Here is a 13,059-nt window from a genome sequence, read left to right on the forward strand (position 1 = left end):
TAATTTTTCCTTTAAATTTAAGCATATTGTAGAAAATAATAATAATAAATAAATAAATAGAATTTTTTTTTATCGATGTCTCAATCTCAACCTTATTAATAAACAAATTATCATTATGTTTTAAGAAAAAAAAAAGTGTATGTTAGACCTAATTCTAACCCAAGGATGAAAGAACTTGATATATTTATTTCCCTCCACGCTATTAAAATTCCTCTTAATATGACTGATGTGTATTGTATTTAACTCTATCATTACTAGTTTTTTTTTTTTTCATTGTAATATCATCACCGTAATCTGATTTTTCAATATAAGCTTAGATTTGATTCAAATTACTTTCAACTTCATCTACTATGTTCTGTCCACATAGAGAGAAACTCAAAAGAAAAAAAAAATTAAAAGATATCTAACGTAAAAATTATGACAATAATTTAGACGCGTTTTGACCAGCATACCATGTAACTTTTTGTCAAAAATTAAATAGTTTTGCATTATAAACGACTCTATCAAAGATGAAATAATTTTGTATTATAAGAACTGTATTAAGCCTCTCATTTATTTTATGTCAACTTTTTTTTTGTTGATTCAATTAAATTGTGCATTGTAGTAGTTCATACCATCTATCATTCATTAAATTTAATTATAGATCTACTATATGGTTGACCTGCTATTTTATACCCCTATAAAAACGTAACACATTGAAGTCGTCGATGCCAAGTATATGATTTATGATGGATAAATAATTGAACTCCTTAGAAAGAATCCTTCTTCTATAATTAGTTGATGCATATACTCCAACTAAAAAGAAAGCGTCCACACCCTCTTTTAAGTTTAAAAGAAAAGTGATATAAAGCTAAGGAGATCGTAAGAACATCGTGAGAAATAGACATCATGTATAGGCACCAAATTACGCCTTTTGCCATTGCTAGTATATAAACCAACCGGTTTAAACTTTTACTCCGGCCAAGGTAACAATGAAAAATTTACCCAGGTGCAGTCATATATAAGCGGACACACTTAATGACATATCTATCACTTTCAAATAAATATCCATCTTTATTTTTCTTAATAAACAATTTCCTATTAATTTCTCATATTTGTATAAATTTGTTAAATACTTCACTTTTATATTTTTTTTAAAAATATTTTGCATAATATTTTATTTAAATTTAAATTTTAATCAATACGAAAGCCTTAGATAAAATAAGAAAAATATCACTTCAATAAAAATATAAAATTAAAATGGGAGTATTATTTGCTATAAATAAAAGTTGATTACATATCTAATCATGAGGGGAATGGAAATATTATTTCATTAAAATATAAGGGAGATAAATGTTTATTTAAAATTACAATGATCATAAATGCCACTAAATGCATTTTTCCCCCAACAAAATAAGACAAGTTAATGTTCATTTTTCGAAAGAGAAGTACCAAGTTCGTATAATAAATAATTATAGGAGTAAGGTGTTATAATACATAGCTTACGATAATTTATCCTCCTGATGATCTCATTATTGAGCGATGGTAATTTTTGACTTTATTTTAAAAAAAACCTTCCTCACTTAAGACTTTTTACATCGATCTGCGCTAGATGAGAAAACTAACATGTAATGAGAAACTCTTCAATTGAAAGGGAAAAAATAATAAACATGCAATGGCACCAGTAGAAGGTTTATAAATTTGAGAATAACATTTGATTTGGGCCACATTTCACTGTTCTAAATTACCATTTGAAAACCAAGAGTAGTATAAACGTTTTCCCCCTTTCATCTTCAAATGGAGGGGCCTTAATCATAATCGAAAACAACAAATATTCATACAAGGGCTGAGAGGCCTAAACATTGGAAGTAGAAAGGCTCTCTCCATCACACATACCACAGGTCACTTAACCCATAGCATATTTCTGGGTCCAGCTTCTCGCAGTTGACTCGTACTTAGTCCTATCTGTCTTGTACATGTGGGCGATCTCGGGAACCAAAGGGTCATCAGGATTGGGGTCCGTCAACAGGGAACAAATTGAGAGCAACACCTAAACACGGCAAAGACAAAGTAAACGATGCTTAGTTGTAATTGGACATAGTCTCTTCCAAACAAGTAATTGGACATAGTCTCTTCCAAACAACAAGTAATTGGAACGGTGACGGCTTAAAACCCCAACTACAAGAGCCAAACAACTGCTTGGCTGCTTAAAAGAATCAACCATCAAGCTATATATGGCCGTTCCTTCCATGAGAATTACTCAATTGACAACATAATTCCAAACTTAAAACGTCTATTCGGACTTCATTGTAAAGAAATACAAATATTTTAATTTTTCATTAGCAAAATTAGTTTACATCGTTCCACAAAAAATGACTATAATATTAACAAATATTGAGGTCAAACATCTTTAATGATACCGTAGACAGATATAGGATCATAGCTTAAAAGCAACTTTAATATTGTATATAGAAATTGAATACAAGTATTAGGATCATGTGCCAATAAAGCAGCGAACACATCTAAGTATGAGCAACTTTTCGAAGTAGGAAGAATGATCAAAACATAGTTTAAGGAATAACTTATTATGTAAAACCAAGAAGAAACAAACCTTGGAAATAGTTAGGGCAGGGCTCCACTGTTCCTTCAAGATGTCAAGGCAAATGCTTCCATTGCTATTAATATTTGGGTGAAATACCTTCGTCCTGAATGCAACCTGAAAGGCATTCACAATCCATGAGTATACACAAGATAAACTGAAGGCCTTGTACCGCACAGGACTCATGACGCTATACAACACAGAATGTTTTATATTCACAAAACAGAATTCTCATTAAAATTTTCAACAATGTAATCGCTAGAATTTGTACTATTTTGAAAATTGAGAACAAGCAATAGATTTAATTCTTGGTAAGAAATAAGAGTTCCATGGAAGCATTCACTGTTAAAAAGGCTCCCTTAGAACATAAAATCTCCAAACAAGCTAAACAAGTGGGAAAAATGTACTATCGCATTATTTAAAACACAACCGGTACAGAATTAAAGGAAATATAGAAATATTATAGAAATAGACATCTCATATATACAAACCTTGGGTGGCTTGAAGGGATAGTCTGGAGGAAAATGAATAGTCACGAGGAAAACACCTCCAGCATAAGGACTGTCTGGAGGACCCATAATTGTTGCTTGCCAGTGAAACATGTCTTCAGCAACAGGTCCTGCAATATTTTAAAAAACAAACGACAAATGTGGGATAAGCACCAAGTTTTTCTAAATGATAACAACACATAGCTAGATTGAACACATCCCTAAGGCCCAATATACAAGCACATCTCAGGCGTTCAATCGATTCCTAAGTCCTAAAGCGAATTTCCAACAGGTTTATCCAACTATATTTAATTTTATAACTCCATGTGAATAGGAAACAGCAAAATTACACGTCTTCGAAATAAACCAATTAATCTCGTCATAATAATATACCATTAATCGTCAAATTGGCAATAAAGGTATAGGTCATATGACTATCTTAAAAAGATTTTACGTAACCTAGCAGAGAAATTAGTTTGGATCACCCCTTCAATCAGGTTGGACAATAACACAAGCAGCGATCCAAAACGAGGAATAAGGGTCATGAATACTTATGATCACACCAATTGTTGGGTAATACTCAGAGAGGAACAACATGTACAATCGCTGTCCTCAACTGCAGGTAAACCAGTTCCTTATTGCAAATTTAACCATGAAACACACAGCAAGGCATCGGGTAACAGAGGCATCGTCCAGAAAATGATATCATCATTTATCAGGTAATTTTTTTTTAAAGCTTAAAACACGTACAGAATCCGTTCCAACGAAAAAGAATATCACACATCCCTAAAATGTACTATAACAATAACAAAAAATTGTTGAACGTCCACACAGCACCACCCGATCATCATAAGCGTCCCAAATACATGTATAAAAATTTTAGTTAATACCAAAATATGAGCACAATCGATTCATTGTCAGAAGCCCCAAATCATGCCTAGATCACTGTTACCATACAGTAACAACAATCTACGAACGGGTAAACTACTATGCTAATTTCGAAAATACCACACACGATCATTCAACGATATAGAATCAGCGATCGTATAAAGTTCTTTCATCGAAACCAAACTTACAAAACAAAACGAAAAAACAAATTAAATAAAAAAAAATACCGGCGCTGCAAGAGGTTGGTGGATCCTTCTGGAGATCCTTAAGTTCCTTCAAGATCCGCTTCGACGCCATCACGAAAACCTAACCGAAATCGAAAATCAGATGAGAAATTAATTAGCCACAACGCAACAAAACATAAACAGAGGAATAGATCTCGGTAGATAGACGTGATTACTCTACCTTCTCCTTATTCTTATTCTAGTTTTTTCTTTTCTTTTTGTTTTGTATTATTTTTTGTGTGGCGAAGGAGAGAGAAAGGCAAAAATGGAAGATTGTGAGGGATTTGGGGATGGAAAAGTGCTTTTATAAATGTCTGGTGCAGCTGATAGGAATCGATCCACTCCCTCTTGCCTTCTTCCTTCCCCTTTCCTTTTTACAATTCTTTCTCCTCTCCCGCCCTTATTTTTCTTTTTATCGCTATAATTATTCTTTCTTTTTCTCAATTATTATTAATTTTACTTTCCCATCCTATCTTCTCTTTCGAAGACATAAGAAAAATGAAAAAAGTAGGTAACAAGAAAAATTAAAATAAAAAGTTTTTATGATTATTAATAATTAAGATTATTTTTAATTAAAATTAAAAAGAATTATTATTATTACAAAAAACATGCATAAATAATTTTGTTATTATGGACAGACATCTTCACAACTTTTTTTTATTAGCAAAAATAATATTAACACTTTCCTTAATTTTCCTTTTACTCAAACCATTACCCTCTTTTCCATATTTTTCTCCTTTCGACCATCTCGTCATTCGAAGACGCATGAAGGAAGCATAAGCGAACGGTCGTGGGTCCCTACTTAGCGTTTTTTGTACGAAATCCACTCCTTTTTCCCACCCAGGTCAAAAAGTGGCACCTAAAACAAACCATCTTTCTTTCCGATCCTATCCTATTATTCCTCAATCAATATATTCTAACCGTGTTCCTTTTCCTCTTAATGCATTCCTATTTTTTTCATTAGTTATTAATCAAAAGTTAGAGCAAGAAATCTACTTTACCATACCACCAACTCCACATAATTATTAAAGCATTATTAGGTTTATGTGTGCGCCTGCATAATTGAATTTTGTTAATAGATGCATGTACCATAGAAAAAGTAAGGAATAAATACCATTAGGTTAAAAATAAAATATTAAACATGATTTAATACTTTTAAAATAATTAAGATATGCTTTTATTATAATTCCATTATGTACAATAAAACGGTACACGTTAATTAATTCAATTAATTTCATACATCATTGTCTACTTTTCTTTATATATATGATAGTTGAATAATTACAAAACATGTGCTCTAATTTTCTGCCTTATCGATATGTTATTCTAGAAACTTCTATCTCACAAATCAGTGGATTTGGACAGGAAGTAGAATCAAACCGCGGAAGGTGACAAGGAGAAAACTGGGTATTTTTTTCTGGCAATGAGATGTTTGTATTTTTATAACTAGAATAAAGTAATAATTAATTATCAATATTATGAAGGTAAATAAAAAAAAAAAAAAAAGTGGAATTGGACTATACGAAGGTGAGAACGCTAGAAATAATGAACGAGAGCCAGCTGGATGGGGTCCACTGGACCAACACACGGCTCAACGCGGGCGAGTTGACTCATTGATCTCAACTCATAACTCGTAACCACTCTTCCAATCTCAACCTTTCTTTCTGATTTGGCTAACACGGTGGAGGATGTCGGAAGGGGATCAGATCGACGATTCCAAAAACGAAGACGCTCCAGGGGATGAATCCTCTCAGGTTCAACAAGAGGAACCGGAAGAGAAGATCCGTAAACGGGACTACATCGACATCCGTTCTCACCCCAACGTGATGAAGCTTCTATACAAGCAAGGTTGAAGCTTCCCTGTGATAAACCTCACTTTCTTTTTTCAAAATAAAAAATAATTTCTATCACTCTTATACCCGTTATTTTAATATGCATCTTATTTATGAAATTGAAGAGTGCGGTTGTTGTAATGTTAATAACGCGTTACAATTCATGAAACTCGTATGTATTGTTATAGAAGAAAAACAGACACAGAGTAATTTGTGAAAATCTTAAATGTTGTGTGGCGTTCTGTTTTCAGGTGATCAGATTGTTCTATTTGCAGATAAAGTTTTGAAGTTCACTGGTTCTGGGAAGATGAAATATCGATATCTGATGATTACGGATTTTGCGGTTTACCTAATTGACCCTGCAACTGATTCCCTCAGACGGAGGATAGCCCTTGCGGCGGTTGAGAAAATTTGTGTCAGTGAGTTAACTGATAACTTTCTTATAGTTATAATTCCGACAGAGTATGATTTGCTCATAGCTAGCGCTAGAAAGAATGAAATCATCACTGCCTTTGTTGAAGCTTATGAACCTGAGGTCGTTTCTTCCAATAGGTACTTGGAGTTTACACCTATTGCTCGCTCTTACATTGCTCCATCCTTTGTAATTGTACTTGTATGTGATTGTTTACACGATCTACAGTGGGTCCCTGGGAATTTTTACAGAATGTGTTTAGAAATTTTGTATATACATGCTAGCAAACAATTGACTTTGTTGGTGATCCTTCATTTTCAAATTCATGGTCTAAATAGAGATGGTATGCTTACAAATTAGCTTTGGAAAGTTAAAAGAATTTTTTTCCTTGTTTCAGCAAATCTTGTTACATTTCATGCTACTTAGTTGAGCTGCATTCTTCTGTGTGGATTACTGATTGAAGTTTTACACTATAAAACATTGAAAACACTTAGAGATTATAAGAAGTTAATCCATTTTCTGTACCATCCCAGTATTTCATCTTTGTCTATCTTGGTTATGTACGATGATATCTGGTGTGTCTGTGGCAGCTGTATAAATTTATTGATTATGTATGAGAATTATGGTCCATTGCCAATGGGAATTCTAAGTAATTCGTTAGACCCTTGACTGCTATTAAGATCAGTATCCCATTTCTGAAGTCCTAATACTCACAAGATAGGTCCCGATAAACATGAAAACGTCACCCCTGGGTATACGCAGTGTAGACCTGTATTGCAGATGTCTGCAACATGACTGCATTCCCTGATCCCTTTTCTGTTGTCTCTCTGTTTTACTTTTCTGTTGAGTGTCTCACTTTTAGTTATGTAAGACAATAAGCAGTTGACATGTTTTTCTTTTCTGTTTATAACCTGGTTATGTGTTTTTTTATGTGTATGTCGTATGCCCTTTCTTTAACATTTTCTAACCCCAAGTTTTAAATTGTTTCTAGTGAGTTGTTTGTTGTTTATAGACATGGTCCATACTGTATTTCGAAGCTAACAATCAAGGACTAAAATGTGTTCATGAGATGTGGTTTTCCCAAACCAAATATATTACGTTAACCCAACATGTTTGATTAATGTTTTGTATGGTCTTCTTTACAATGTCGTTGTTGTAAATTCTGTGGAGTATTGTTTTCAATCATTATTACGAAATTCTCTTGACTTTAATCTAGCACTAAATACATGCTTCGTAATTCCTTTTTAGGTTTGAGTATAATGCATCATCCGACTTGGTTAAGCAGATTGAATTTGAGCAAATTGAAGGTATGTGGAGGATTCTTTTTTCCTCCATTTTTTTTAAGGTGGGGCGGGGTGCTTGGAAGGGGAATTAATGATCTAGGTCGACATTGCATTCTTATTTCTCTTATTATAGTACTTTCAGCTGCATGTTTTTAGTCTTATCTTACTTTGTTTAATATATTTCAGGCGGTGTCAAAACAAGAATTTTGAGGAAGTGAATTTCTTTTGTATTTTTGTGATAATGTCTGTAACTTGCTGGATATACGTACAGGAAAAGATTGTTGAGCGATTGTGTCGAAAAGGTTCTTCTTACAAGTTTAAGCAAACTGCACGGGTGAAATTACCACCGTATATGCTTTAATCGTTTATGGCATGTTTGGATTATTGTTCCTTATATATTGAATTTACTTTTGGAGAAGAACGATAGACTATGTATTTTTTTTTAATGGTAAATGTATTTTTGGAAGCTTTCAAACGGCAATACAACCATGCTTTTAGATTCCTTTGGTACTGAGTTGAAACTACGGTTGTCTAAGGGAAAATTGTGTTGCTGCTGTTGGACGTGCGTAAGAATTAGTGCAACATACAATCAGATGTGAGTTGTATCCTAATTCGTGTCCCGGTGGCAAAAGATTTGACCTAACGAACTCTCTATTGTAGTGGACAAGGCTTATACCTCGTGGTTCATCTGCGTGCCCCAAAAGTCTGTATCACTCTCCCTTCCTTTCACTGAAATTACAGGAATTAATAGATTTTCCCAGTGTTTGTTGATGGAAGGTTCAATGGACGTCAACCTATAGAGAAAACTTACACTGAGTGTATATATTTGTATAACGGAGAATTATGAGCGTTTGGCAGTTGTCTTCAATGTTATATTTCTTCTCCCTTTTGGCAGTTGGCAGATTTTTTTCTCCTACCAGTGATAAAAAGTATATTACATTTGCCTTTTAGTTTTGATTCATCTGAAAGTAAATTGGTAAATATTAGTTTCATGTTGAGCTTTAACAAACAATACATAATAAAAGTCTCGATTACAAAATGAAAGTACGAAGTAGGACAAATTATTTATTTATTTTTCTAATGTTGACTAGTGGAACAGATCTGTCATCGACAATCAAAGTGGACTGAGAATAATTACTAAACACCGTATTAGGTGTCCTGTGTGCAGTTCATAGTAGGTATCACGAACTGACAGCATAACGGACTCTAAAGATTCCCTGACTGCATAATACACACAATTATTACTAGCAAAGGGACCCGGTTTGATGTTACTGGTAGCTTAACTACTCAGAGCAAATATGTTTTGCAAACTCCCAAGGACCAAAAGTCCCTTCGATGGATATCATTTCTACTGTTAAGAATATAATTGAATTGATTACATCTTAACGACTATTCATCAGAACAAAAGAATATCATTGTTGAACAGAGGTAGAAGGTATGTCCACTGCACGAGGTGTGGGTGTAGAAACTTCTGACCGAGACTCTGTAGATGGTAAATTTGGCGTATTTACACGGCGAATCTCTTCAACCATTTTCACCACATCAGGCATCTTCGGTCTCTGATCCGGTATTCTTGCAGCACAAGCCATCCCTATTTGTAGCATCCCCACCATTTCTTCCTCTATGTTGGGATACCTCAATAGCTCTACATCAAACACTTCTGCAGTCCACTCCTCTCTAACAACAGAATTCACCCATCTAACCAAGTGGATAACCTGTTCACCTTCTGAGCTGTTTATGGGCGATTTCCCAGTCAGAAGCTCAAGAAGTAGCACCCCAAAACTGTAGACATCAGATGCATGGGTTGCTTTGCGCGTGTCAGTTACTTCTGGTGCACGGTATCCAGTTGTTCTCATGGCTGGGACAGGTATTGGACTCATCAATGTTGCCAAGCCAATATCAGATATGCATCCGTATCCTTGTGAGTTGAGGAAGATGTTTGAGGCTTTTACGTTTCCATGAACGAGTTTCCCTCCATGTTGTGAGTGGACGTGAGCAATGCCTCTCGCTGCACCAATTGCAATTCTCAAACGGCTATCCCAGTCTAAAGCACTTCTACCTTCCCCTCCTTTGCCTGCATAATTGACATGCAACGACACGTTCACATTGGCCATTTCCAGAAAATTATACGTATGAAGGAGGTCTAATTATTGAATTCAGCGTTTAGTACAACTTATAAGAAAAATGCACTAGGAAAACAAATGATATTAGCCAAAGTCAACCCATTTGACAGACTTAGTGTTTTACCGATTTAGAAGTAGTCTTGATTCATTAATGCACAGTCAGGGACAAATTTTAATTTAGAACATCCCTAACGACATACTTCTAGGGTCTAATTCTACTACTACTGTTTGGGTTGACATGTAGATAGAGAGACTAGGATGACATGACAGTTTGTCCAAGTATGACTCTATTTGGAAGATCTTATTTACAACTTATTCAGAAAAGCTTATGAAAATAGCTTAAGTAACTTGTGTTCAGCTTATTTCAATAAGTTCTCCAAGATAAATTATGAAAATAGCTTACAAAAATCTATTCAGTGTGATTTCTGTTTTAATTATTAAACCAGCTTATACATTACTGCTTACTTGCTAAGTACCTATTCAATAAGATCTCAATTATGTTGTTTATGCAAACAGGCACCTATTGGTACAGACTTGGGCTAGCTGAACAAAATAATTCCTATTATATGATTGCAGAAAGCTAAATTACCCCTTAGTAATCCTGTTGGAAAAAGTGTGGGAAACTGAAGATAATAATATATCTGTAATGTTTTAGATAAGAGAAGGGTTCAATATACCATGTAACATTGCAGAGACGCTGCCTTGTTGATAGTAATCATATACTATGAGTTTCTCTTCCTTTGAGTAGTAATATGCCCTCACTGCATCCACATTGTCGTGCTTTATTCTCCCCACCACCTCCATCTGCTGTTCAAAATCTCGTTTTCCAACAGCGACCTCCTTCAACCTCTTGACCACCACAGTGGTTGCATCCTCTAGAGCAGCCTTATATGTCATGCCAAAGGTACCTTTGCCAAGAATCTCAGCAGATGCTCTCAACAGGTCCTCTAGATCAAATGCAAGATTGCCACCCTCAAAGAAGACAATTTTGTTGTTTTTGTCTTGACTTCCGGAAGATTCTGTTTTCAGAGAGGCTTGTTTTTTCTGGGATTTCATTGGCTGCACATCCACATCTGCATTCCGATAGCAGCACACAATCAAGAAACCTGCAATCACCACAAACCCCAGCACGGAAGCACCAATGATGATACCCAACAATGCAGGTTCACTGAGTCCTTTGGATTTTTCCCGTGGAGGAACAGCCGGTGGTTCCACAGGAAAGGCCGGAGGAAGTGCTGTTCCTGATGTAAGGTTGTTACCAGCAAAGGCTGAACTAGGAAATCTAAGAAGAGATTTAGGCACAACCCCACTAAGGTTATTGTCTGCTAAATTCAGTTCCTGCAGGCTAGGAATATTGAGATCAGGAATCTCACCCGTAAGGGAGTTGTTGGCAAGGACTAAAGAAGTGAGATGAGTCAGATTTGAAATTGAAAAAGGGATACTCCCATTAAAATAATTGTTGGATAAATTGACAACACTAAGATTATTCCAAACTGAAAAATTCATTGGTAGTGGCCCGGAAAACTTGTTAGATTGAAGATAGAGGCTGGTCAAATTTTTCAGCTCAGAGAAACCATCAGGGAAAGGGCCTGATATACCATTTGATCTGAGACTCACAATCTGAAGTGCTGAGAGGCGACTCAGAGTGTTGGGTGGGATTGGACCACTCAAACCAGCTCCTGGCAATCGAAGGGCTGTGACTCGAGACTCGTCAGAGTTGCAAGTCACTCCTCTCCAGCTTTGGCAAACAGAAGTGTTCTCATCCCAGTTGACATGAGGAGAGTGATTCATGCTGTCAAGGAAATCAAGCAGCGCCTGCTTATCCTCCACTGGTTCAGCCACAACACTAATCAACACTGCTGAAAAAATGTACAGAAGGGGCAGCTTCTTGTCCATTTTCTGGATTGGTGAGAAACGAAGATCAACAGTTCAACACAACCTGGATGCAAAGTAATACCTATACTCAGGATATTGGTAACCTTTACACGAAACAAAACTGGAGTAACATCGAAGCTTTAATTAGAGAATTAATAAACCAGAGTATTTTCAATATATACGCAAACCCGAACCAAAGACAGTTGTGTACAAGACATGTTGAATACACAGTGCATTTTACTATACTAAGTATATCTATTAGGTCAAAATAAGCAGCTCATGTTTGACCAGGAAATTAACCTTAATAGCATTTTTTTGTTCACCTACTCGATTGTTTTCCTTAATGACTACAAAAAAAAACGATGCAAACCTAAACTTTGAAGCTAAAAGTCAGTTTAACAGGCAGCCAATAGCAACCTGCTGATGATGGCCAAGACTTTTGACAGCAGACAAACACACCATTATATGGAGCCAATCAGAAACATGAACAGCAGAAACATTTCGCGTTTGTGCACACCAGAAAAGAATTAAAAATATTAAAAATTTGGGGTTTATTCTTTCCTTGCATTTTGGAACTAATCCAAGTGAACACAGATAAAAAGGTGGAAGGCAGAGAGCAGTTGACAGTTGACAGATAGCATATAGAGAACAAAAAAAAATGGAATACTTACAACTCACTTCTTGATCCAAAAATTGAGCAAGCTATAGTTAAAGATCCACAGTGTCCTCGAAAACCATGGCAGGAATCTTGAAGAAGAAAGAAAGAGTGATGAATTTGGGGGGTTAGCTAGAAAAGCAGTGGGTCCAGGGCCATATTAGATACATGTCCATCTTGTGTTCAGGAGTAGTTAAGAGGAAGGAAATCCAAACTGGGGTCAGTGCAATGATGGTGTATCGGTAGTGATGGTAGATGAGCTGTATTCGCTTGCGACAACAGCAGTGCCACATGCAATTGAATTGAAGTAAGAGAAACTCATTCGGTAATGATTTAGAAGCCAAAGATTACATATTATTTTATGCCGCACAAATTGCAGTGTGCATATGCGTTTTAGACTAATGAAACAACTACAAATATGCAGAATTATATATTTTTATGCAAATATATATATATATATATATATATATATAATAATAATAATAATAATAATTCAGTCACTAACTCACACGGAGAAACTTCTCAGGCTAAAATAAAAAGGAATGTGTACCTACCTGCTGGTTTTATCGCATTTCACGTACGGATATTACTTGAATCAATTATTACAGAATTCTTTGTTGGGAAGAATGCAAATTGCAGAGGCATGGATAGAAGAAGATGCCACCCACTTCAGAAAAATTCTTATCATTTTTACTGTTCAT

General features: G+C 35.3%; 3 protein-coding genes across 5 annotated transcripts; 1 reads left to right on the forward strand and 2 right to left on the reverse strand.

Moving 5' to 3' along the window:
• Positions 1-1,608: 1,608 nt before the first annotated feature.
• LOC114163067 (ubiquitin-conjugating enzyme E2 28-like) lies at positions 1,609-4,583 on the reverse strand. Its single transcript, XM_028047128.1, has 5 exons — positions 4,360-4,583; positions 4,182-4,260; positions 3,070-3,197; positions 2,591-2,695; positions 1,609-2,029 (listed from the first exon to the last, which is right to left on the reverse strand). The coding sequence occupies exons 2-5, from the start codon at positions 4,249-4,251 to the stop codon at positions 1,886-1,888; spliced, it is 447 nt and encodes a 148-aa protein (XP_027902929.1). The 5' UTR covers positions 4,252-4,260; positions 4,360-4,583; the 3' UTR covers positions 1,609-1,885.
• Positions 4,584-5,730: 1,147 nt separating this feature from the next.
• On the forward strand, positions 5,731-8,606 carry LOC114196067 (myosin heavy chain IB). 2 transcript variants are annotated; one of them, XM_028086571.1, is made up of 4 exons: positions 5,731-6,026; positions 6,262-6,562; positions 7,671-7,729; positions 7,892-8,599. In XM_028086571.1, exons 1-4 carry the CDS (start codon positions 5,867-5,869, stop codon positions 7,921-7,923), a joined length of 552 nt encoding a protein of 183 aa, XP_027942372.1. In that variant the 5' UTR covers positions 5,731-5,866; the 3' UTR covers positions 7,924-8,599. The 2 variants fall into 2 exon arrangements, with proteins under 2 accessions (XP_027942372.1, XP_027942373.1); XM_028086572.1 differs by having other exon boundaries at positions 5,739-6,026; positions 6,286-6,562; positions 7,892-8,606.
• A 144-nt stretch (positions 8,607-8,750) lies between these two features.
• LOC114196066 (probable inactive receptor kinase At4g23740) lies at positions 8,751-12,712 on the reverse strand. Of its 2 annotated transcripts, none has more exons than XM_028086570.1 (3): positions 12,382-12,712; positions 10,506-11,767; positions 8,751-9,779 (listed from the first exon to the last, which is right to left on the reverse strand). In XM_028086570.1, exons 2-3 carry the CDS (start codon positions 11,722-11,724, stop codon positions 9,118-9,120), a joined length of 1,881 nt encoding a protein of 626 aa, XP_027942371.1. In that variant the 5' UTR covers positions 11,725-11,767; positions 12,382-12,712; the 3' UTR covers positions 8,751-9,117. The 2 variants fall into 2 exon arrangements, with proteins under 2 accessions (XP_027942371.1, XP_027942370.1); XM_028086569.1 differs by having other exon boundaries at positions 12,375-12,711.
• Between the last annotated feature and the right edge of the window lie 347 nt (positions 12,713-13,059).

Source organism: Vigna unguiculata, chromosome 9 (genome assembly GCF_004118075.2).
Source record: "Vigna unguiculata cultivar IT97K-499-35 chromosome 9, ASM411807v1, whole genome shotgun sequence".
NCBI lineage: Eukaryota > Viridiplantae > Streptophyta > Magnoliopsida > Fabales > Fabaceae > Vigna > Vigna unguiculata.